General features: G+C 33.8%; 4 protein-coding genes across 4 annotated transcripts; all 4 read left to right on the top strand.

The window, feature by feature from the left end:
• Positions 1-2,349: 2,349 nt before the first annotated feature.
• Positions 2,350-4,778, top strand: LOC132753008 (neuronal acetylcholine receptor subunit alpha-6-like). Its single transcript, XM_060743419.1, has 2 exons — positions 2,350-3,119; positions 3,385-4,778. The coding sequence occupies exons 1-2, from the start codon at positions 2,625-2,627 to the stop codon at positions 4,147-4,149; spliced, it is 1,260 nt and encodes a 419-aa protein (XP_060599402.1). The 5' UTR covers positions 2,350-2,624; the 3' UTR covers positions 4,150-4,778.
• A 1,747-nt stretch (positions 4,779-6,525) lies between these two features.
• LOC132753007 (uncharacterized) lies at positions 6,526-8,582 on the top strand. Its single transcript, XM_060743418.1, has 3 exons — positions 6,526-6,832; positions 7,065-7,256; positions 7,507-8,582. Exons 1-3 carry the CDS (start codon positions 6,604-6,606, stop codon positions 8,115-8,117), a joined length of 1,032 nt encoding a protein of 343 aa, XP_060599401.1. The 5' UTR covers positions 6,526-6,603; the 3' UTR covers positions 8,118-8,582.
• A 1,599-nt stretch (positions 8,583-10,181) lies between these two features.
• Positions 10,182-13,601, top strand: LOC132753006 (uncharacterized). Its single transcript, XM_060743417.1, has 3 exons — positions 10,182-10,812; positions 11,242-11,433; positions 11,759-13,601. Exons 1-3 carry the CDS (start codon positions 10,581-10,583, stop codon positions 12,340-12,342), a joined length of 1,008 nt encoding a protein of 335 aa, XP_060599400.1. The 5' UTR covers positions 10,182-10,580; the 3' UTR covers positions 12,343-13,601.
• A 3,164-nt stretch (positions 13,602-16,765) lies between these two features.
• LOC132753005 (uncharacterized) lies at positions 16,766-18,673 on the top strand. Its single transcript, XM_060743416.1, has 3 exons — positions 16,766-17,091; positions 17,296-17,487; positions 17,732-18,673. The coding sequence occupies exons 1-3, from the start codon at positions 16,863-16,865 to the stop codon at positions 18,301-18,303; spliced, it is 993 nt and encodes a 330-aa protein (XP_060599399.1). The 5' UTR covers positions 16,766-16,862; the 3' UTR covers positions 18,304-18,673.
• The last annotated feature ends 5,506 nt before the right edge of the window (positions 18,674-24,179 follow it).

Genomic DNA, 24,179 nt, shown 5'->3' with positions numbered 1-24,179 from the left:
GAAGTAACCTGATGTTCTATTTGATAATTTGACACAAGATACATAGATTGTAATATTTATTAAGAAATTACCATGTAAACATTTTCTTTCTAGAGCTTCAAACAGCTTAGAATGCTTAATTTTATCAAATGTTTTGCGGAAATCAACATTAAGGCAATAAAAGCGACCACCCTTTCTAGAAAGATATAAAACTTACCAATACTATATCTAAAAAGATATACAAATAACGGGCTACTCTTGCTCTTAACAATAGTTGTGCTTTTTCTTCACTTGAATACAACTTATATACTATCAGATTTACGTTCTCATTAGATAATAAGATTTATTTAAAAACAAATCGCTCACAAATCTATCACTTGAAAACACAAAGATGAGAGTCAAATTTTCAATTTGTTTAACGTCTCAATTAATAGCAAATACAACAATTTAATGATGAGTCATTTGACATGTACAATTTAACTCCCCGATATGCAACATTAACTTGTATTGACCATGAGAATAAGTCATTTATTGATTAATATTCGCTTTGGTGATAAATGCTCAATGAGGAGAAAATAATGCAGGAATTCCTGTTTTGTTTAAATACTTTACAGGCAGAATTGCATGGTTTTGAAATAAAATACTTGTTTATCAATATTGTTTTTTATCATAATTAAAACCGTATTGTATCTACGTCTTATTGAAAATATGACTTCATGTGCCAGTATACTTTGATAACAACAAGAAGAAGAACAACAACAACAAAGCCCCACCGTAAAAAACAATAAAAAACAACAACAAAAAACAAAGGCGTTTCGTCTGTGTTTCAGTAGAACTAATATTTGTAAAGACCCTGTCACACTAGACTGCGCTTCTTCTGCGTTTGCACGGCGTTTATTGATTTAGGAAGCATCACGAGCTCGCAAGACAAATCTGAAATTTTTGATGACATGGAGACTTCACGACGTCCTCACGGCAATCACTGCGTTGCTACGGAGCTTCCACGGCCTTGTACTGCGTTCTTACAGCGATTGTCTGCGTTCGGACCGCGCTTCTACTTCGTTCTTAGCGCTTTCACGGCGCTATCGCCTCGCTCATACTGCGCTGAAATCGTGTATCATACACCAGCGATTACTCATGCTGAATAGCCGTGCATCTGCTGCACCTGCTGCATGCAAGCAACAAGCAATATTCTAGCTTGCTGCCGTTCATCAGGACATTTACTTGCAAACACGTTTTATATATACAGTGAAAACCCACTGTTAAGACCAACAAAGGGACTGGACTTAAGGGGTATTAATTGCGGATGGTCTTAGTTATGGATATAATTATCAAGGTATATATTTCATGACCACTTTATTTACATTTTTACGTATGAACATGTTTAAACAATTTTATTATAACCTTCAAATATTACTATAAACTGATGTTATAATATTTTATCCTAATAAGACCATAAGTCTGAATATATGTAATATTAAAGATTAAATTTTCATATGTTTTATGTACGTAATTCACCTATTGCCTTGGCACATATTGAACCTAATTTTGCTTGTATATACGTACAATATTGCACGAGTTCCTACTTGCATGGCAAAATAGAAATTTATTTTTATAAAATATTTCTCTAGTTATTCTTTAAAAGCCGCATTAAAGAGAAACAATTCCGATAAGTCTACGCCTTAATGTAATAATAACTGTTTAAACAATTATCTCCGCTGGCAGTATTAACATTACTGATCGATTTATTTAACTGGCGAACTTTATTTTGAAACCTGAATCAACACTCGATAGACAGTGGCGATCGAATCTTTCCCAGTGCCTACTATTTGATTTTTTTAAAGTATTTTTTTTGTCCAGCATACAGTAGTATTTACATGTTTGTTTGTTTGTTTCTTGGCGGTGTGGATGACCATACGAAAAGCAGATATTTTATGAAAATGTACAAGCCTTTCTTTTAATACTGTAGAGTTTCAATTATCCCGTTTGATAATAGCTTTTCTTACCTTCTATATTTTGTCATATATATTTTGTTAACTACATCTACTAAAAGTTCAAAAAATATCTCACGCTGAAAAAAATGTCCATTATTCTCATTAGTGTATTTACTTCTTTTTAATTAGGCTATAAATCAATATGCTTTCTATTGCTGTGCGAAGATGTACTCAAATTAAACCATTCATTTCTATGCGTCTTAAATTACCTGTATTTACTAATATTTATCTATAAATTCTTTTTTTTCATACAATGAACAGTTTTTGAACAACAATCCGATTACAAAATAACTCCTTTCACTTCAATAGAAGCGTTTTTGAAAACCGATAAAACTACAATAGTAAGACATTTTGTCCGTAACCTTTAAATTTTAAATCCCAATAGATATTTTGAAAGTTAGAGGTTGCCACATATCAACGTAATGCACTTCTTTGAGAAATTATTAACGGTAGTGTGTACTTGTTATGATAAACATTTCATGGATTTTGTCCAAATTGTTTGACAAATAATTATATTTTCAACATAATATTGAATAAAAGGCATTAGAACTTCAACAAAGAAGCACGGATACAAACATATTTTAGTTGGTATTATAAATATTTTAACAATATTTGTACTGTCAGTTTTAAAAGGCTTCTTATTCGGACAGGATGAGATATGTTCATGTTGCTGTCATTATACTACTGTGTTTATCATCAGTAAGAATATCATATTGTGTTTCATACAACAATTCAGTTGACCTGATGCGCGATGTACTGGACGGGTATGACGCCCGACAACGCCCAGTGTCAGATCAGAGTCATCCGGTAGTCGTCACCGTCTCTTTTTATTTATTAACAATTCAAGAATTTAACGAAGTCGCAGCAAAGTTTTCAGTGTATGGTCTTCTTATACTAGGATGGAACGATCAAATCATTACCTGGGATCCAAAAGACTATGGAATGGCATACTCAGCATTATTTAGGTTATCCGACGTATGGTATCCAAAACTGGTTCTCACAAATCCGTACACAAAGCTGTCTGACCTTGGAGATGACTGGATGACAATTAGGATATATAACTCCGGGCATACAACATTTGTACCAGGAGCTGTTTTTGACACCTCTTGCAATGCTGACGTCACATTTTACCCGTTTGATACTCAGGTTAGTTATATCCATTTTAGTTTTAGGATTTCCCATAGAAGCATCTGTAAAATAAATGGTGCATAACAATTTCTACAACACATAACATATAAAACATATAAGAAAGAGCATTCTTTATTCAAATAGGTAAAATAACATTATGCGTTAAACTACTTAAAATTTCGCTTTCATTTGTCAATCGTACCAATCTATTGATTTCAGCTCTTTCTAATTAATCAGATCAAATGTAATTTATTATATAACAATACTGCATCTATTGTTACAGATATGTATTTTATCGTTTAACGTATGGAGCTACGTTGGTACAGAAGTATACTTACACCCTACCGCTGATGAAGTGCTGCTTGATTTCTTCACAGAAAATGGCGAATGGGATTTGGAAAATACCAGGGTACAAAGAACAGCCGGCGAACATTACACATCCGATACATTACATTTCATATTCACAATCAAACGCAAGCCCGAGTTCCTTATTGTTAATGTTGTTCTTCCTATAGTCTTTATGTCTATAATAAATATTCTAGTGTTCATACTACCAGCTGAATCAGGTGAGAGAGTTGGGTATTCCGTTACAGTGTTACTAGCTCTAGCTGTCTTCATGACCCTTGTTGGAGATAATCTTCCCAAGACGTCAGAACCGGTGCCGATTCTAAGCTACTATTTGATGATTCTTTTGATCTTGAGCACGCTCATGACCGTGGTAACCTTACTGAATCTGAGTATTTATTTTAAGACAAGCCAAGTACCAGCTTGTCTACGAAGTACATTCAGAATATTATTATGTTTCCCTTGTAAGTTCGGAGAGAAGATAGATATAAACAACAAAGTTAAACCAGTGGACATTAAGGATGAATGTAGCATTCCAGCCGAGAATAAAGCGAGCATAAATGAACCTGAAATAACGTGGCAACACATCAGTTCAGGCATTGATTTAATTGCAATGGCGTTTTTCTTATTATGCACTATTATCATCAACGCTGTTTTCCTTTCGCTCCTATCAAAAAATAAAGATAGCGCTTTTAATAATTAAATGATTTGATTGAATTGTGACATTGCGTTACATATTAACGCTGGTAAATGTAAAAGCGGCTTAAAATCAACCGTGACACATGAAGACGTCATTAAATGCTGTAACAATGTGGGTATGTTCATGTATTAGAACATGTAAGCCATCTCGAACTGTTAATTTGTTATGCATACGCCACACTGTGTGATGTAGGGTTCTTGAACTGCCAAATTGTTATGCTTACGCTTCAATGCGTGAATGTTGGCCCTCTTAAACTTGTTATGCTTACGTCACAATGTGTGCATGTTAGGTGGTTGAACTGCAAAATTGTTATGCTTACGTCACCATACGTGCATATTAGGACGTTTGAACTGGACTACCAACTTGTTATTCTTGTGTCGTGTGCGTGCATTTGATAGTGCATGCAGAGCCACACTGTTATGTTCGTGTCACCATGTATGCATTTTAGCGAGCTTTGATTTTATATTAATATCTCTTCCTGATTTAATTCTTTTGCTCAGCGATACTGCGATATTAATTTTTTGTAGTCTTCATTACTTATGCATGAATTGATTATGATAAGCATGACAAAAGCTTTGTGAAGAAATTCTTATTAATTGTAAGATTGAATTTTATGGATTATGACAACGATGAAGGAAATAATAGTAATAAAATAAATACTTTACTGAAAACATTTCTACTGTCCAGTATTTGATATATCAACAAGTGTAGAAAAACTCTTGTTTATAATTCAACATAATTATGAATATATGTATGAGAGTACAAAATGGTTGCTTAACATCACGGATTTAATATCTAAATTTTATTGTAAAATTTTTCATTTGTAAAAAAGGGATATAATATGGTGGAAATTACGAATACTTGAAAAATGTATGTTAAATCACTTGACAAAAAATATATAACTAGTCTTAGCACTCACACATAATGATCTATGATTCTTAAATGCGGCCATAAATTATAACAAACGAAATAAAACTTTTCTTTATTCCGAAGTGCTCTAAGTGTGGTGTTTGATCTTGAAATTCAAACTGCACAATGAATGACTGTTGTAAGGCGATTTTTATGTCATTATCGGATATTCTTATCTTCTGATTCGACGGAATTGGATAAAGCGTGAATGTTATAATTCAATCTTTGGTCTTGGAATTCGAAAAGCATGAAGAAAGAAATTTATAATCCAATTATCTCTGAAATTTGTTATCACAAACGTTGAGCTTTGACATCACAAATGAGCTTAGTATATTTCAAATAGTCGACATATATCGGATAAATATGAGTCCCAGACGTTGATTGTTTTTGTGTGGGTGTGTGTTTTATATGTTTCCATTTAAAAAGTTTAAATCTATACATTCGATAAAAAACTGTAGTTGAATTTTGAAAACGAATAATTCTAAAATAGACATATATGTAAGAAATATTTTTGTATATACCACTATGACCGAATGGCGCCTGAACTAAATCTTTACGAATCCTGTTGAAACAGGGTTTTCATGCGTGTTAAGTAAGAGGTACATTCTAATGGTCATAAATTTCTTTCGGAAATAAACAATAAAAGTATAGAAACAATCTAATTTTACCCTTTATAATCTTATATGGGAGGTAACGGGGGCTATTCAGACACTGCAACGTTCCACGATAAGTTGTCAAGCAGTTCACCAGTGCTTGACACATTCTTGTGCACAGAAACTGCTAGTGCTTACTCCTAAGGAAAGGTTTATTGCTAATGACTTTAAAATATTTCATCATTTTTCACAGCGAAGTGACCCTGATTCAGTAACATACAAAATGTCATTATATTATACAGTTAAAACCCCATTAAAAACAATACTTAAATATTGTGCTCCGGAAGATGTCATTCTGTTAACGTATAACTCATGGCATGTGTGTTAAATATAACAGACACGTTCATTGTAAACTCTTTTCGGAAAAGGCTATAATTACTATCATAGAACATTTCCCACAGAAATTATCCTCAGGTGGTCCTAAACAAATCTAATATGATCTAGGATATGATTCATACGTAGAATTGCTTAGGGTATCTCTATACAAGTCATGCAACCTCATAGCCGAGCCACATTCTATTACATTGACTTAAAGAAGGATTTTTTTCCTCAGAAAATGCAATGCCCACAGCTACGCATTTTAGACTTAATACCGGTAATAGTACAAAATGTTACATATGCATTACACTATTTTGTAGTCTTCATTATTTATGCATAGGTTTTTGATAAACATCACAGTTTTGGGTAACAATTCGTATACATTCTTAGAGTTAACACCAACATTCACGCAGTCAAGCATGAGTTAGGTAAAGTCTAAAACACGGAAGTTTTAAAACTTTATTCTGCGTATTAAACTGTGACTTGTTCATCAGCCAATTTATCTCTAATTTTACCAAGTCTATAAAGATATAAATTTTAAAATAAAGTAACAGGCTTTGATAGTAAATTTGCTAAAATGCAGAGTGACAAAAATGTGATGTATGAGAACACAAGATTAAATACAAAAGGGATAGGAACAAACGAAACAAAAATGGAAGTCATCAAAGACAAAACGAGCCATTCCGATAATGTCTTAAATCGGATGACATATTTGGTGATCACTATGCTTGTGATGATGATAATACTTTATGTCGCAGTTTTTGTCTTTATCATCATATTTTCGATAAATATTCCTGTCAATCAAGGTTAGTATACTTACAATAACTTCAGCTTATTTTGTTCGCATTGGTGATAAAAAATATGTATAAAGATTTTCATTACATTCTTTACTAAGTATATACATACAGCGTATATATTAATTACCACGTGAAAGGTGTGTGGGGGAGGGGTAGAAAGCCATTTAATAGAGTTTGACCTACTTACAAATATTACAAATATATATATGTGTGTGTAAAACATACAACTTGAATATTTTAGTTGACGGGAACTGGTCTGCTTGGTTGCAGTGGTCTTCTTGTGACGTCACGTGTGGGTATGGTTCACAGTCCAGGTCTCGGACATGCACAAAACCGACACCAACAGCAAACGGTATTCATTGTGCTGGAAAAGTTACAGATATTTCAGCCTGCCAATTGCCTGAATGTTTGGTTGACAGCAGTGACATTATTCGTAAGTTGTTTTTGCCTTTTTGAGGAGATGTTTATCTCAAACTTTAAGATGTATTGACTACTGAATAAAGGGATCGTTATTTCAATGACTGTCCTTAACACATTTTACCTTAAAACATGTCATAATTTTATAGGTCATGACTATTAATATCAATACTTTACTTGTTTGCGGATAACATAAAGTGAACTAAAAACTTTGAGTTTGCTTCTTTTTCTGTTTGCGATATAAATATCTGATGCGTATCTTTCAGGACATCATGTAAGTTTTTCCACAAGACTTTCGAACAGGGCGCCGGCAGTAAACCAAGATAAACGTGTAGTGTTTAACGAGGTTACGACTAATTACATGAGTGGATACGACAATAGATCGGGTATATTCAAAGCCCCAGTGAGTGGCGTTTATCTTTTTATGTATTTCATACAAATTACCGACGCATATGGGGAAGTAGAACTGAGAATGAATAACAAATCTGTCAGTGCGACAACTCTTTATGGTATATTTACGGAGATTTACATAACTGGTAGAGACAATTCTTTTGTATTCAAAAACATAAATTTAAACCAAACAGAAAACTCAGTTATGGACGAAATAAGATGTTTCAGAGGACGTTATAGTGCAGCTGGTTTTAACAAAATTGATAAAATAGAAATAGATATCAAAACATGTCCTTTTGAAAGTGAAATAAAAACGGCAGGTGGTAATTCTGTTGTGATATTTGTCAATGCAGGAAGTGAAGTCTGGGTCCAAAATTCAGGGAGACTGCCCATCCACATTCAGCCAGATGGTACTACATTCACAGGAGTTTTACTGGTCGAAAGTTCAAAGATACAAGACACAATTTCATCTCATTTGCCGCTCTAAAATTAGTATAATAATATAAATGATATTTCTGAAAAGTGTAAAATGTCCGATATTTACTTACCATATTTAATTCCATACCACTGACTTTTAGAAGGAAAAGGAAAACAAAGTTGTCAATATTTAGAAATATGTTCAAAACTATTTATTAAATCAATTTTGGTACGGTTCATGTGTATTATATATACAAGATACGATCATTATATTCTTACATTTTTTATTATTATCACTATTTTTTACTATAAATGTTTTCTAATAATGTGTGTCTGACTTAGTTTTGACTTTATTAATTGCAGATTGAAATGATGCACTTAAAGCAGCACGCCTCCAGATTCATGCTACTTTTCATGAAAATTTTGAAAATGTATTTGAATGTGTAATATTGTGAAGTAACCAAAAGGAAGCAATTTACACGTTATCAATGGCACTTACAAACCACGTAAATTACCATTAAGTGGTCAAAATATGCATAAATTTACTGCAGTAGAAATTTAGTCGTTAATACTGAAAAATCTGTCATTAATCCCACATTATATGTAAAATATTACTTGAATCTTGATTAACATCTATCTAAAATAATCTAAAGGAGTATCAGAAACAAACTTTCTAGTTAAATTTCTCGGATACTTGTGATCTGTAAACTTCCTCCAAATAAACATTTTACACTGCTCTTAAAACTTTCATTAATTATCTAGATAATAATTTAACCAATGTGTAGGCACTAGTGTAATTGGGGAGTCCGAGGGCATGCTTCCCCGATTTTTTTGAAATTCTACATTGGCATAGCTGCATTCTGAGGTATTTTAGGCATGTTCAGCAGGAAGAGAATACATTATTATTGCAGCATTTTGATAACATTAAAAGATGTTCTATCAATATAAATATGTTTCTACTTATAACTAACTTAGCGCAAAACTATTGTTAGTGACATTTTTGCAAAAAGGAGCCATTTGCGGAACATGTATATCGTTGGAGTAACGATATATGAATCTAGAACTATGCAATAAAAACAAATGTATGCAAAAGTTTTAGTAAACATCAAAATTCATTCGCATAGCGACAAAAAGGCTTATATCTTTTAAAGTGATTATTAAGATTGTCTAAAAATGTAATTAGAAAGAAAATGAAAACAATGATCAAAAAGAAAGAGGGTCATTAACTAAAAGCAGTCGCAAAACACCTTGATACATAGTCATAGGACAATCGGTAAGACACCTAGGAGTCAAAGGAACACACAGTAAAATAATAACTTGTGATAAAATATCTGTTGTCACACAAACAGCGTTTGATGTATTTTATCAATAAGATATAATGACCCAATATTTATAAATGAAATTCTCGATTTAATGTTTATGGTGAAACAAAATACATAAAACTGATTGTTAACGTAAAGTAGACAAAGTAAACTTCAATGTGGCACTAACGTGTCGTTGAAGGCAGCTTGCAATTACATGTATCACTACCGCCCATGAACAGACTTAATCACACCCAACCTGCAACATTTTCAATTTTGCCGTGTTGGCTTTCTTAAGGGATTCTGTTTTTCTCTATTTCATACCTCCAGTAATTCAATAAGTACGGTTTCTACGCAAATAAAACAGCTCGTCATTCTGATCGCAAAGTCAACAAAAGAATCCGGAAGAACTATTCACTCTCAAATATATATTCAGTTTGAATGAACAATTTTGCGTGAAGTAATTTTAAAAAAGGGAGAAAAAAAGAATGAATCGCATCGCTAGTTCAAAAGGCAAACGCTTTACCACTGTGCTAATAAAGATTTTGCTGTGTATACGAAGATTTTACTTGTGTATATACAATGTAGTTACAATACATACTTAAATCGTTACCGAGATGTATTAACACAGAGTATGTTTCACGTTTATTTGAAATCGACTTTATGACCTTGTTTGGTTTCGTCACTACTATGTGTTTTGTTCAACGTTAGAGAACCCACGAGCTAACATACAAAAAATAAAATTATGAATACCTCAAGGGAAAATGGTATGACAGACAAGATGTCAATGCTTCATCCAAAAGGCATCGCTTTCGTTATAAAATAAGATAAAACTCAATTACGGACTTGTTTTCGAATATGACTATTGATCATTTTCTACATATCTGGACGCCATTATCCTTATTGCATTTTATATTCATTATATCTATCATTTCAGCGAAAAAGTGTAGGCACGTGTCTACAGTGCCTTCAGGAAGCGTTGCCACGGTGGAAAACTTGAACTCCTAACATTGAATCATCGCTATTCAACTGTACTATTATAATGCGTGTGCATTACTCGATTAATAACTGCTGTTCATGTGTAGGTAAATTCACCTAACAAGGAAGTTTTTAGATTTTCATTCATTTGAAACGGTATACTAGTATTATAATATTCTATTCGATACAAGTAAAGTTTGGACTCTAACCGTCAACTTAAAATCTAGTTCTCCATTGCTCACAAAGTGTTTATAATGCAACGCGAGGAGATTGTGGTCTACGAAAACACTGTGTTAAATACCGGTACTGTAAGGATAGGAACTGATGCTAAAAGGGCGAGTGTAGAAGACGAAAATTGCCTTTCTGACAATAGGTTATCTCGGATAAAATGTTTAATGTACACAGCACTTGTGATGATGATTTTAATGTACGCTGCAGTTATTGGTATAATTACCACATTTGTGATATATGCACCCATAAACCAAGGTAAGTACATTAACCTCTAAACTAACTCACATGACATCATTTTTTGTTTGCCTAAAGATGTCTGCCAAATAATTTTACAGTTTTTGATACTATATATCTGACAAAGATATCCGCTTACGATAACGTAAACGTCAGTGCTAATTTAGTCAATTAACACACATGTGAATAATGTCAACCCTTCAACTTTTTAAGAACTTTAAATATGTGTTACTATTATCAGGTTTAACTGTCTTATCAAAGATTTTCTATACTACAACGGACCGGACCTTATTCTATACCGGGGTGACACCTATATCCATTGCAACGAAAGTATAGTTTACTTTGATATTGTTCTGTTAGACTTTGAGGAATTTAGATTATTAGGCCATAATATCGAAGATAACTATTGTGGTACAAGGACGCAGCTTGAAAATTATTCGCACTTTTCAGTTGACGGGAACTGGGCCCAGTGGTCTGACTGGTCTTCATGTGACGTCACATGCGGAAGTGGATCAAAATCACGTTTCCGGACATGCACAAAACCGACACCCACATCAAACGGACGTTTTTGTACTGGATATGATACAGATATTGCGACGTGTCAGCTGCCAAAATGTCATGGCAGGGTTAATGACATGAAAAGTAAGATTCAAATTGTAGAAGTTAATGTGATCTGTTTATTTGGGAGAAAAAAATATTTAGAAACACTTCATAGTAAATCTATATACGATGCGGACACACCAGATACTGGTTTCGTGTAAATGGACTTTTAAAATCATTGTTTCGCCAATATATAGAAGGAACATTGCGTACTTTGATATAAAATACAGCCATAATTTGCTTAAATAAGTATGCAAAATGTCCTTGTAACCGAGAGCTATTTTATTTTGCAGTATAAATTGACTTCCTGTCTTCATTTCAATTGAATTAAGAAAAGCTATTAAAATATTTAAGGTGTGTCTTTCAGGTTATAGGAGTACTTTTTCTGCAAGACTGACTAATAAAGTATACAGACCCCCGTCATTTAATGAGCATGAACCCGTCGTGTTTGACGAGATTACGTACAATAACATGAATGGGTACGATATTAGTTCAGGCATTTTCAAAGCTCCAGTGAGTGGTGTTTATCTGTTTATATATTTCATTGAAATTGACGGTGAATTTGGTAAGATAGAACTACAACTGAATAACAAATCCATCAGTAAGACAACACTTTCCAGTATGTATGTAGATATTTCTGTCTTTAGTAACAATAATTCTGTCGTATTCCAAAGTACAAACATAAACAGGCCAGATAATGCAACCGTAGAGAAAATAAGTTGCTTAAGAGAAAGTAAGCATCTTTTAACCGGTTCTTCCATTGTTGGATTACAACAATTTATGGACAGTTGTCCATACAAAGGAGGGGTACGAGCAAAAGGTGGTGATTCAATTATTACATATATGCATGCAGGGAGTCAAGTTTGGATTCAGAATGCGGGATGGCGATATAGTTACTTTCATTCATTTACTTCAGGCGCTTTCACTGGTATTTTACTGAAGGAAGATTAGGGAATAAATACAGAACAAAAAGTAACAATCAAACATATAAAGAGCATAGAAACGGTTATTCAAAATACCTATAGGTTATATATAGATTTAAGAAAATCTGGATAAAAATGCATGATAAGATATCTAATACGTGACGACGTCGTCTAATGTTGATGAACTGACATTTAAGATTGGTTCATATATCAGCATGGAAGGTTAATGTTATTTTTATAATTATTTCTAACGCTTGAACTCATTTTTTGTCTTTGTTTTGAAATGCTCTGTTTTCAATTGTGATTAGTTTTCAACAGTTTACCCATTATCTAAGTGTAATACTGCATAAATATGGCTGTAATACCTAAATTTTGATAAATATTTGTATGTTTGTTGATAATCAATTGTGAAAGTGTGATCAGTACTTCCCTTAACTTTCTAAAATGTATACATGTGTACCTTTTCACTGTCTTTTTTTATGTGATAATATATTTCTTAAATAATTGTACTTTTGTGTGAAAAAAATCTTTTACAGTAAAAACCCTTTATTAAGACCACAAACGGTACTGGACCAAAATGGTCTTAATTGCGGGGTGGTCTCAATTGTGTATATTCTTATCATTGTTTATATATTTCATGACCATGGTCTATTTAAGTCATTTTGTATGAACAAACAATATGTATCTTAACCTGCAAGTAATTCTATAAAGTAAGTTATAACGTTTAATCTGTCAATACTACATGATTCACCTGTAAATTAAGAATTCAATTCTTCACAAAATAAATGTGCAGAAAGCAACATTAAACCACTCTAAAATTTATTTTATACAATAAACCGATAGTGACAGTTTTGACACCTTGTTACATTAATGTCAGGCCTAGGAGCATTCTTGCAAATAATAACATTAAACTTGTTTTGTTTGTTTATTTACTTGATTGGGTTTTACGTCACACCGACACAGTAAATGTCATATGGCGACGTTCCAGCTTTACTGGTGGAGGAAGACCTTAGGTGCCCTTCCATAAACGGTTGTTTGTCGGTTATTTGTCGTTTTTAACTTTTTTAAACTGTTTTCTTTCATTTGTCCTTTTTTAACTGACAAAACAATGTCATTTTCTATGGAAAGTAAATAAAAAGTAGATATTCGTACATGAGACAAACATACACACGAACGATAGTTTACCGCTTTTCTTCCCAATTTCAACATGGTAACGTTCGTAAATATAAATGATTGCCACAAATGAATAACATGGAAGGAAGTTGGAAAGTAAAAGCAATGATTTCATTCAACATAAAATGATTGTCATTTTCACAATTTTATTTATTTTTTTATAATATTCATAACATACATTGTGGTTGTCACGAATGGTAAACAATATCACAACACCTTACATAAGATAAATAAGGTTGTATCATAATTTGGGGACCTTTCTGTTGAAAATGTGTCAGAGTAATATACTTAAGCATGCTCAGTGCGTTAACGGGTATTAGATACCCGTACTCCCGAGCATGTCCATTGAATAGATCACTTTTTCTGGGGTTTACTTATTGTGTCGACAGATGTATGTATGTATGTATGTATGTATGTATGTATGTATGTATGTATGTATGTATGTATGTATGTATGTATGTATTGTATGTATGTATGTATGTATGTATGTATGTATGTATGTATGTATGTATGTATGTATGTATGTATGTATGTATGTATGTATGTATGTATGTATGTATGTATGTATGTATGTATGTATGTATGTATGTATGTATGTAGTCTATGCTTAATAAAGGTTCATCCGCCCTTTCGAGCACAAAATGCAGCTTTCGCTGTCGAGTACAGACCCCGGACATGTCACCAGTCATACCATTAAAGAGTTAATTTAGGAGCACAAAGTGGGGATAATTTACCTCCGTGCAATTTCCACGGAGTATTAGCCAAAGATATGAATTTTGAGCCAAAAGTAGGTCACTGTACGGCGGTCAATGAGAACCTTAATATACAGTAACCTGTGACAATACGAAAGGGTAGCCCTGAAAAGGGCTGTTGGTGCCAGCAAACGGCCTGCCGTTCAAGCTGTCTAACCGTGCTGAGGGCTCACGCATCTTAGCACACCATCCTCGTCGACCAAAGCGCCTACTTTGTAGGGCCACTCCCCTCGTCTTTAGTCAGCACATCGGCAGCTGGTCCGCAGCATAAGTTCCGATCTTTTTTCGCCGTCCCCAGTCTTCAAATCTTCTGTCGATGCCCCGTGTCTTCTCAACGACATACACGTACCGAGGGGAAGAGAGAAGTTGTGTCGACAGAGAAAGGGATAGCAATCAGGTGATCGTTCATTGGTTACTTTTTTCTCGGGCATGGACCGTGATTTTTTATTTGTGCTACAAACAGCTGTTGTGTAATAACGCATTTTATTTAAACAAGTTAAAAACGATAACAATAGCGATCAAGTTAATGTCTATTATAAGCAAAACAGCTTAAAATCATTAATTTGCCGGTATATGATTTAGTTGATTTTAGCTTTCAAATTGAAACTTTACAATTTCGTGACATTGATGTATTTTGTTTTTTAATTCAGTTGGTGGCACATTATCGAGACAGTCTTACTATCGAATTTTAGGGTAATACATTGTTGATACATTTATTTTGTAAAGTAAATAAAGTAAAAATATGTTTAAACTTATTCCAGAAACAAAAAGAAAATCAACAACGTAACGCGCAAAGTGTACCAAATTAACCACAATACCCGAGAGAAGTCCAGGTCCGTTTACAATATTAGTAATCACATGTGCTCCGTCATTTATTTTCTATAGCTAAGTGTTTGAACTTTTTCTTAGTCCCCTACTGATTAACCAATTATTCACGTCGAGGTTCACAATTCTAGCATCAAAATGTATTGATTTACCACGATGAACTTAGAATTTTCATGTTTTTAATAACTTCTTTATTTCTGGGTGGATCTACTTCAAACTTTAAATATGTGTTTCTTATCATCACTCACATCATATGTTACAGGGTTCATAATTCTAGCACCAATATTATCAGAATTATCATCATTGAACTTAGACTTTCATGAAATAAATGTTGTTTGCTTTCTATAACCTCTTTGTCACTTAATGTATCTGCTTCAGACAAGTATATGTTCCTTATTATTACTCAAATGATGTGTGCGACTTCTAGCTTTACTATTTCCAGAATTATGTCCCCCTTGAACTTAAGATTTTTTCTAGAAATTCTTTTCTTCTTTGTTACTATAAATGGTATCTACTTTAGACTGAAGATAATTGTTCTTTGTCACCACTCACATCATGTATAACGATGTTCATAATTCTAGCATATTTATTTCAAGAGTTATCTCCTCTTTAGTTTAGGTTTGTTTGTCTGGGTATCCCTAAAAACTGTTCTCTGAGATAACTTTTAAAGAACTTTGAATTTTCCCAACAAATTTACATAAAATAGAGAAAAGTTGAAACATTAGTTAGACTTATTCATCCTGAGTGAATACTTTGATTATCTGATGTATAAACATAATTTCCTTAAAATGCATGGAAATTTAACACATTAAAATGTTAAACTAAGAAATTTAATATTAAAGGTTTATTCATGTCTTCCACAATGGCATAATTGAATGGCCACGGCCCTCCAGAATGTTGCTGGTGTTCTAACCGGTAGTTCACTTTTATACTGCTTGCAATACTATACTATGATAATTGCTTATTTATCTTAGAAAAATGCTTAAAGTTTGCTGGGGATATCTAATATGGTATCGAAAGCTGAAGAATGTCCTAACTAGTTCTGTATTTGACGAATTACTGTGAGACAATGAAAAGAAAAGAAGTTTATAATCTTTTGTTTCAGATTAAATAATTGTTATCCCATGCTATTCTCCGTAATCAGAGGTAAATGTTATTGTCAATGTTTATTAATAAGAATGGACATACTATCATGATCAAGTTATGGCCATAGTTTAAAACTTTTAACCAATTGGTTTGGAAGACATTTATCTCTGATTATTTTATTAATGGCCTGGAACGTAATGTTTTGTTCTGTCTATTGTTTGAATTGCCGTAAATCCTCATTGAGTTTTTCACTATACATTGAGACTGTTTTTAAATTACAATAATTTACTAAGAATCGGAAGTAACATTTCGTGCTTGTGCATAATGAGTAGGGCAAAAAGCGATACTGAAAATATGAATCTAAACAGCATAACAAATCAATAAAGATTAACCAACATGTTTGAAGTTAAAAACTGAAGCCGTAGCCAAGCACGCCATCTTATTTGTTGCATTTACTTATATTACTCTTAGAGTCTTTTCTTTAGATCTGATCTCATGGATACACATATTAAACTACAAAAGTACATCATTTTACATATGTGCATCATACAAGTATTTGTTTGGTGAAAAATCTTAAACACGGAAGTTTTAAACTTAACTCTAAATTAATATTTGTCCTGTATAAGAGCCAATGTATCTATGATTTTATTTAGTCTAGCAAGTAGATTAGACCGTTTTGATATTTAAATATAGTGTTTGTAAATTTGTTAAAATGCAGAGTGACAAAAGTGTGATCTATGAGAACACAAGATTGGATACGAAAGGGGTAGGAACAAAGGAAATAAAGGCAGAAATCATCAAAGACAAAATTAGCCAATCCGATAATACACTAAACCGGATGAAATGTTTGTTGATCACTATGCTTGTGATGATGATAATACTATATGTCGCAGTTGTTGTCGTTATCATCATATTTGCGATAAATATTCCTGTCAATCAAGGTTAGTATACTTTACAGTATCTTCAGATTTTGTTTGCGGTGAACAAAGAAATATTTTTAGATACTTTCAAAAAAACGACCTCTGCTGAGATAATATTGTTACAACGTTCATTCAAAGGAAAGTGGGCAGGGTTTTAGAAAGCCCTTTTAATAAAACGTGTTGAACACCTTACAGTAATGAAAAAATACAATTTAAATATTTTAGTTGATGGTAATTGGGCTGCGTGGTCAGAATGGTCTTCATGTGACGTCATGTGCGGGAATGGTTCACAGTCACGGTTTCGGACATGCACAAACCCGACTCCAACACCAAGCGGCATTTTTTGTGCTGGGAGTTTTATTGATATTTCGGTCTGTCAATTGCCTAAATGTCTGGATCTAAGAAGTGATAGAGTTCGTAAGTATTCAATTTGCAGATGCTTTTTCGCACAGAAATACTCGCTTGACTTAAGAATAAAAGGCAATTTTTCGTCAGTGACAAAAAGATAGAAAAACACTTAACATACAGTCAATGTATGATTATTTTGATAGTCGTGAATATCAAAAACGATTGCTGTTCAAAGTAAAAAAAGAATTGTTAAGTGTGCTTATAGTTTTTTTCTTTGTTTGATATACGTATAAATAATATGTTTGCCTTTCAGGTCATCATGTGAGTTTTTCAGCAAGACTTGCGAATAAGACTCGGGCAGTCAAACAATATAAACGTGTAGTCTTTAACGAGATTACCACCAATAATATGAATGGGTACGACAATAGATCGGGTATATTCAAAGCCCCAGAGAGTGGTGTCTATCTCTTTATGTATTTCATACAAATTACCGACGCATATGGGGAAGTAGAACTTAGAGTGAATAACAAATCTGTCAGTGCGACAACTCTTTATGGTATAACTACGAAGCTTCGTATCTATGGTAGTACCAATTATTTTGCATTCAAAAACACTAAATTAAACCAAATAGACAACACAATCATGGACGACATAATATGCTTTAGAGGAGAATATGGTGCGAGTGGTTCTAACAATACCGCTGAGTTTCAAATGGACACCAGTAAGTGTCCGTTTAAAAGTGGAATAAAAACTGCAGGCGGTGATTCTGTTGTGGTATTTGTCCATGCCGGAAGTGAAGTATGGGTCCAAAATTCAGGGAGTGTGCCAATTCACATTCAGCCAGATGGAACTACATTTACAGGCTTTTTACTCGTCAAAAACTAAAATAAGATATCATTTAGTTTTACGGTGTGCAAATAAAAACTGTCAACTCTTGTTCATTAATTGAAAATAATTTAGATGAGTTTATTTTAGAATAATTTGTTGCCAGACTAATTAATGAAATTAACTTATAACTTAGATACGTCATTTTGTATATTCATTGTCTTTATAACAGAATTAAGGATACATAGAACATCCCCATCACTTATCATTTCTGACTTTTACTTGTTTTTCATTTAAGATAAAGATTGCATTAAATGCCTGCATTTGTCAATTCACTGCATTATTTACATAAAAATAATGCATGAAACTGAATGAAAAGCCCTAATATTAATATGCTATTTCTTGTATATAAATCGCTAGACAATGTGTACGTGCGTGTTTGTTTTCATGCCATAATTATGATGTATATCAAAACAAGTTTCACTATCAAAGGTGAATTATTATAAGCTGTTTAATGGTTTTCATCTTGCTTGCATAACCACAGAATACATTGCCATTGTAGAAGGAAGTGTGTGTGAAATTTAAAGGTTCAGTTAATGTGAAATTTATGTAATATTATACCCCAACATATCTAACCACATTTATTTACCAGACGTAATGGACTTTCAAATAGCATTTATCTTATGATTTACATTCAACTGCTGAATTCAAGTGCTTAAACAAACTATTCAATACAAGAAATTTTATAAAGTGCTTGAAATAAAAGCAATACTAGTAATCAATCGTCATTTTTGTTTGTTTTTATTTCAAACATGATTTTTAGTTCAACCAATACAACGCAACCGCCACCAACAACCCGCTTAAAAAATTGTGTATGTCAATAATAGCACCCCCCCCCCCCCCAAAAAAAAAAAAATTAAGGTATTTTATTTTTAACTTTTTTACTACTTTTTCGCTTAAATGAATTCGACATAATTGCTATAGATGTTGCCAAATTGATCAGCTGAAAAAAGTAATATAGTCGGTGAGGCTAGTAAGGGTCTGGGTTACCGAAAAGGAGAATGTTTGTACCCATGTCGCCATATTGACCCTAACTGAAACGGTAATACGCTAGATAGTACGGAATACCGTTAGGGCCATCGTGGTTATACGTTAAAATACGGAGGGCGACAATGCGAGAGTGCAACAGTGCGATGACGACAATGCGACAGTGCGATGGCGACAATGCGAGAGTGCGATTGCGAGAGTGCGACAGTGCGATGACGAGAGTGCGACAATGCGAGGGTGCGATGGCGAGAGTGCGACAATGCGATGGCGAGAGTGCGACAATGCGATGACGAGAGTGCGATAATGCGATAGTACGATGACGACAGAGCGATAGTCTTATCGCACTGTCGCCATCGCACTGTCGCATTGTCGTCATCGCACTGTCGCATTGTCGTACTGTCGTCATCGCATTGTCGCACTCTCGCCATCGCACTGTTGCACTGTCGTCATCGCGTTATCGCATTGTCGGCTCTCGCCTTCTGGTGGACGGTTCTTAACTGCTGGCGAATAAGCTGACGGTATAGAATATGAGATAATTTTACTTTTGTCAATATTTTTTTCTTGTTTTTTTCTTTTTCTTTTTATTATTTATTTGTTGTTTCTTCTGTATACTAATAATGTTTAAATGAAATCATAAATTAATAATAAGAATCATTTTGTATATAAATACTGAAAGAGTTATACATAGACGGAAAATGTAATAAATTGTGTGATAGATACAATGTAATAGAAATATTTCATTAAAATATGATATTATGAAAATGATCTTATATTGACATTTAAAAGATGAAAAAAATCCCATCGGGAATTTGCAGCTTTGATGGAAAAATTAACACAACATTATAGTGATTTTGAAATGTCCCCTAGTTGTCCTGGTAACAGGAAATTAAGATACAAATGATATGGCTTAGTAAACATTTGTGCCAAGTTTGATCAGTATTAAAGCATTTTTTCTAGTTTCATAGTTGATTGATTGATTGGGTCTTACGTCGCACCGACACAGTATAGGTCATATGGCGACGTTCCAGCTTTACCGGTGGATGAAGACCTTAGGTGCCCTTTCGTGCATTATTTTAGGCACAAATGGGTACCTGAGTAAAACCACCGACATTATAGTTTCATAGCAATTTGAGCTTGTGTAACAGGGGGGTTTTCAATGAAAACAGCCATTTTTCACAGAATGCTTATGCGGGAATGGGTTAACTGGTCAGCAGATTCTAGTATACATGTGTACCTAAAGCACCGTATGTTAAGTCTGCTGACCATATAGTATAAGAAGAAAATATGGCATAAACCATAAACCAATTTTTACTAACATTGCAAAATAAATTAAAACTTCACTGTAAACATCATTTTCCTCTGTTCATAAGCAGTTTCTTAAGGTTGAGCTAAATCACTTTGGCTATATATAAAACAAGTGGACACAGAAATCTAGTATATCTTTTATATTTCTTTATTTTTATTTAATCATATTTATTTACTATCTCTAAGAAATATAAAAGCGCTATGTTCACCAAGCAACAAAAATGGCTCGATCTTAGATATTGATAAAAATCTAAAGAAGCGTCAATTTGATAGGTAGTTGGTAGTTGGATATTCAAATAACCTACTACCTACTAGCTGGTAGTTGGTTATTCTTAATCCTCCACTACCTACCGGCAGGTAGTTGGTAATTCGAATTTTGAATGTTTCCCTTAAATAACAACAAAAAATAACAACAACAAAAACAACTAAACAGTAAGATTTTTTCCGGATTAAATATAATGGATAGATGTGTTTTTCAACATTGAAACACATTGTCTTACTATGTCCACCAGCGGAGTCAGTTGGCTATAGTACAATATGCTGACCAATTAAACTTATACATTGTAGTAGGATCTGCTGTTAAGTTAATCTTAAAGTGAAAATTGTTGACCACTTATGTTAGATATATAGAAAAAATTATGTGTTGACGTAAATTTCTAATTACATGTATCATTATTTACAATGTTAGTTATATAATTAATTATACATCTTACAAAACAATAAAACCACTGATGACGATCTATGAATATATTTCGTTTGTTTTTTTTATACAAGTAATAAACAATGATTTTATTTATTTTTTTCATCTTTTAAATGTCAACATAAGATCATTTTCATCTGAAATATTTCTATTACATTGTATATTAATGTTTCACACAATTTATTACATTTTCCGTCTATGTATAACTCTTTCAGTATTTATATACAAAATGATTCTTATTATTAATTTAAGATTTCATTTAGACATTATTAGTATACAGAAAAAAAACAAATAATAAAAAGAAAAAGAAAGAGCAAGAAAAAAAAATATTGACAGAAGTAAAATTATCCCATATTCTATACCGTCAGCTTATTCGCCAGCAGTTTAGAACCGTCCACCAGAAGGCGAGAGTCGACAATGCGATAACGCGATGACGACAGTGCGACAGTGCGATGGCGAGAGTGCGACAATGCGATGACGACAGTACGACAATGCGACAATGCGATGACGACAATGCGACAGTGCGATGGCGACAGTGCGATAAGACTATCGCTCTGTCGTCATCGTACTATCGCGTTATCGCACTCTCGTCATCGAATTGTCGCACTCTCGCCACCGCATTGTCGCACTCTCACCATCGCATTGTCGCACTCTCGCCATCGCACTATCGCACTCTCGCATTGTCGCGCTCTCGTCATCGCACTGTCACACTGTCGCCATCGCACTGTCGCATTGTTGTCATCGCACTGTCGCATTGTCGTCATCGCACTGTCGCACTCTCGCATTGTCGCCCTCTGTATTTCAACGTGTAACCACGATGGCCCTAACGGTATTCCGTAGTCGTCATCGTACTCTCGCATTGTCGCTCTCTCGTCATCTCACTGTCGCACTCTCGCCATCGCACTGTCGCATTCTCGTCATCGCACTGTCGCATTGTCGTCATCGCACTGTCGCACTCTCGCATTGTCGCCCTCAGTATTTTAACGTATAACCACGATGGCCCTAACGGTATTCCGTATTAAACGGATGGTGTTATTGTTTGATGTTATCATTGCAACCATGTAATGCTCGATAACCTTACCGGTTTTTCTGGTATTGAAATACATGTAGTCTTTTTTTAAAAAGTCAATACAGTAACGTGTGATTGAACTTCAAACTGTTCACATAGACCCAACATTGTTTACTCCTCATTCTTTCAGAATTGGCGGTGCTACCCTTTTCTAAGCAGCAAGCCAAACTTTCCACTAAAAATAAAAAAACTTTAGGTCGATGAACTTTCAGTGCCTTTTGGAGATATATTTGGTAAACATTGAAAGCATTTGTTAACAGTAGTGTTCGGGACTTTGGATTTCATTGATTCATTTTTGGTAAATTGTTTGTCCAAAAATTACATTCAAACTATGTTTATACAACTTGTCTGTCTCAGACAGTTTGTTTTGTTGAAAAATAAGTTTTACCATATTTTTGTGTCTTAGACTGCCTTCCGAATACTTTTACTGCTTGTCCATTTAAATATTTGGTTTAAGTTTGCTGCAAGTTAATGTTTTATTACGGTGCTCCGTTTGGACAATCGTGATTTTGAAGTCTGTACCCGCGATGCATGATGGTACGATGGTGAAAATGCGATGGCACGATAGTACGATGATCAAAACACAATGGTATGATGATGAAAACGCGATGGTACGATGGTGAAATCGCGATGGCGCGATAGCACGATGATGAAAACGCGATGTCACATCGCGTTTTCACCATGTACCATCGCTATTTCACCATCGTACCATCGCGTTTTCACCATCGTACCATCGCATCATCGCGCCATCGTGTTTTCATCATCGTGCCATTGTTTTTTCGCCAGCCATCGTACCATCGCGTTTTCACCATCGTACCATAGGTTTGACATGGCTTAAATTTTTGATATTCTTTACTTTGGTCTGCCCAGTCTGAGGCGGCCATGTTGCAGATTTGTCAGTTATACCTCTATGATGCGCTATGTAGTGCAGTTGCTGTGAATCTTGTTCGCTGAATTTTCTATACCTGCCTCTTCACCCATCTTTGTCTAGGTCTAGGTCCTGATTTCCTTCTGAAATCTAGTGGCCCTTCTGTTTGACACATATTTAAAAAAATTGTCTAAAAATGTTAACTATTATTAATTCAATTTGCAACGTATATACAGTGTAGAAACATATTTTTGGCATTTTTTGTTCATACGTTTCAACTTCAAACATGTGTCATATTTTTACAAACTAAGCTATGGCAGTAGGAAGTGTTAAGAAAACCATAATTGGGTTGCCATGCTCATTTGTTAATAATTTGCTCCTGAAAGTGAGCATTTTTGCTTTTTTAAGTCATTTTCAACTAAAGATAACTCGGAATCAGGCATGTCGATACCTTATTTTACTTCAAATTATTTATATTCGTTATATTTTGGTCATTATGAACAGTTTAAAACAATTCGATCTTGTAAAACAAAAAAAAATCTTGAAAAAGGGGCATAAATGGAAATGAATATCTATTACTTTGCGGTATAAAATATGTCAAGTAAAATACATTTCAGATATAATGGATGATGATCTTAACGCATGAGGGCATGTCTTAAACTTTGATTAATTCTCAAAATATTGACACGTGGAGAGTGATCTAATCATTTTTTCTACAGCAGTTTTTGAGAATGTTTTAAGAAATATTTGAAATTTTAGCAATTGTGAAATGATCATGGGATAAAGTAATCAAATGAGATTAGCACGGACTATCTCTTGTATGTACTATGTATTACATGTATGCATTATTAAAGAAATGCGAAGCGATTTTCTTACTACAGAACCTGTTTTACTCCTAAAAATCGCGGCAACGATGCAGTCTGCTCCTCTGTGCAAGTGACATACTT

The sequence above is a fragment of the Ruditapes philippinarum genome, unplaced genomic scaffold (genome assembly GCF_026571515.1).
Source record: "Ruditapes philippinarum isolate M1 unplaced genomic scaffold, ASM2657151v2 ctg9312_1_1_1_1, whole genome shotgun sequence".
In the NCBI taxonomy this organism is placed as follows: Eukaryota; Metazoa; Mollusca; class Bivalvia; order Venerida; family Veneridae; genus Ruditapes; species Ruditapes philippinarum.
This window is presented reverse-complemented; position numbering and strand designations above follow the sequence as displayed.

Bases quoted from the DNA above. Each gene is read 5' to 3' on its own strand.
- LOC132753008 (XM_060743419.1), top strand. From the start codon at position 2,625: ATGAGATATGTTCATGTTGCTGTCATTATACTACTGTGTTTATCATCA. The intron at 3,120-3,384 runs GTTAGTTATATC...CTATTGTTACAG, and splicing joins TTTACCCGTTTGATACTCAG to ATATGTATTTTATCGTTTAA.
- LOC132753007 (XM_060743418.1), top strand. From the start codon at position 6,604: ATGCAGAGTGACAAAAATGTGATGTATGAGAACACAAGATTAAATACA. The intron at 6,833-7,064 runs GTTAGTATACTT...TGAATATTTTAG, and splicing joins AAATATTCCTGTCAATCAAG to TTGACGGGAACTGGTCTGCT. The intron at 7,257-7,506 runs GTAAGTTGTTTT...CGTATCTTTCAG, and splicing joins TGACAGCAGTGACATTATTC to GACATCATGTAAGTTTTTCC.
- LOC132753006 (XM_060743417.1), top strand. From the start codon at position 10,581: ATGCAACGCGAGGAGATTGTGGTCTACGAAAACACTGTGTTAAATACC. The intron at 10,813-11,241 runs GTAAGTACATTA...CGCACTTTTCAG, and splicing joins ATATGCACCCATAAACCAAG to TTGACGGGAACTGGGCCCAG. The intron at 11,434-11,758 runs GTAAGATTCAAA...TGTGTCTTTCAG, and splicing joins CAGGGTTAATGACATGAAAA to GTTATAGGAGTACTTTTTCT.
- LOC132753005 (XM_060743416.1), top strand. From the start codon at position 16,863: ATGCAGAGTGACAAAAGTGTGATCTATGAGAACACAAGATTGGATACG. The intron at 17,092-17,295 runs GTTAGTATACTT...TAAATATTTTAG, and splicing joins AAATATTCCTGTCAATCAAG to TTGATGGTAATTGGGCTGCG. The intron at 17,488-17,731 runs GTAAGTATTCAA...TTTGCCTTTCAG, and splicing joins TCTAAGAAGTGATAGAGTTC to GTCATCATGTGAGTTTTTCA.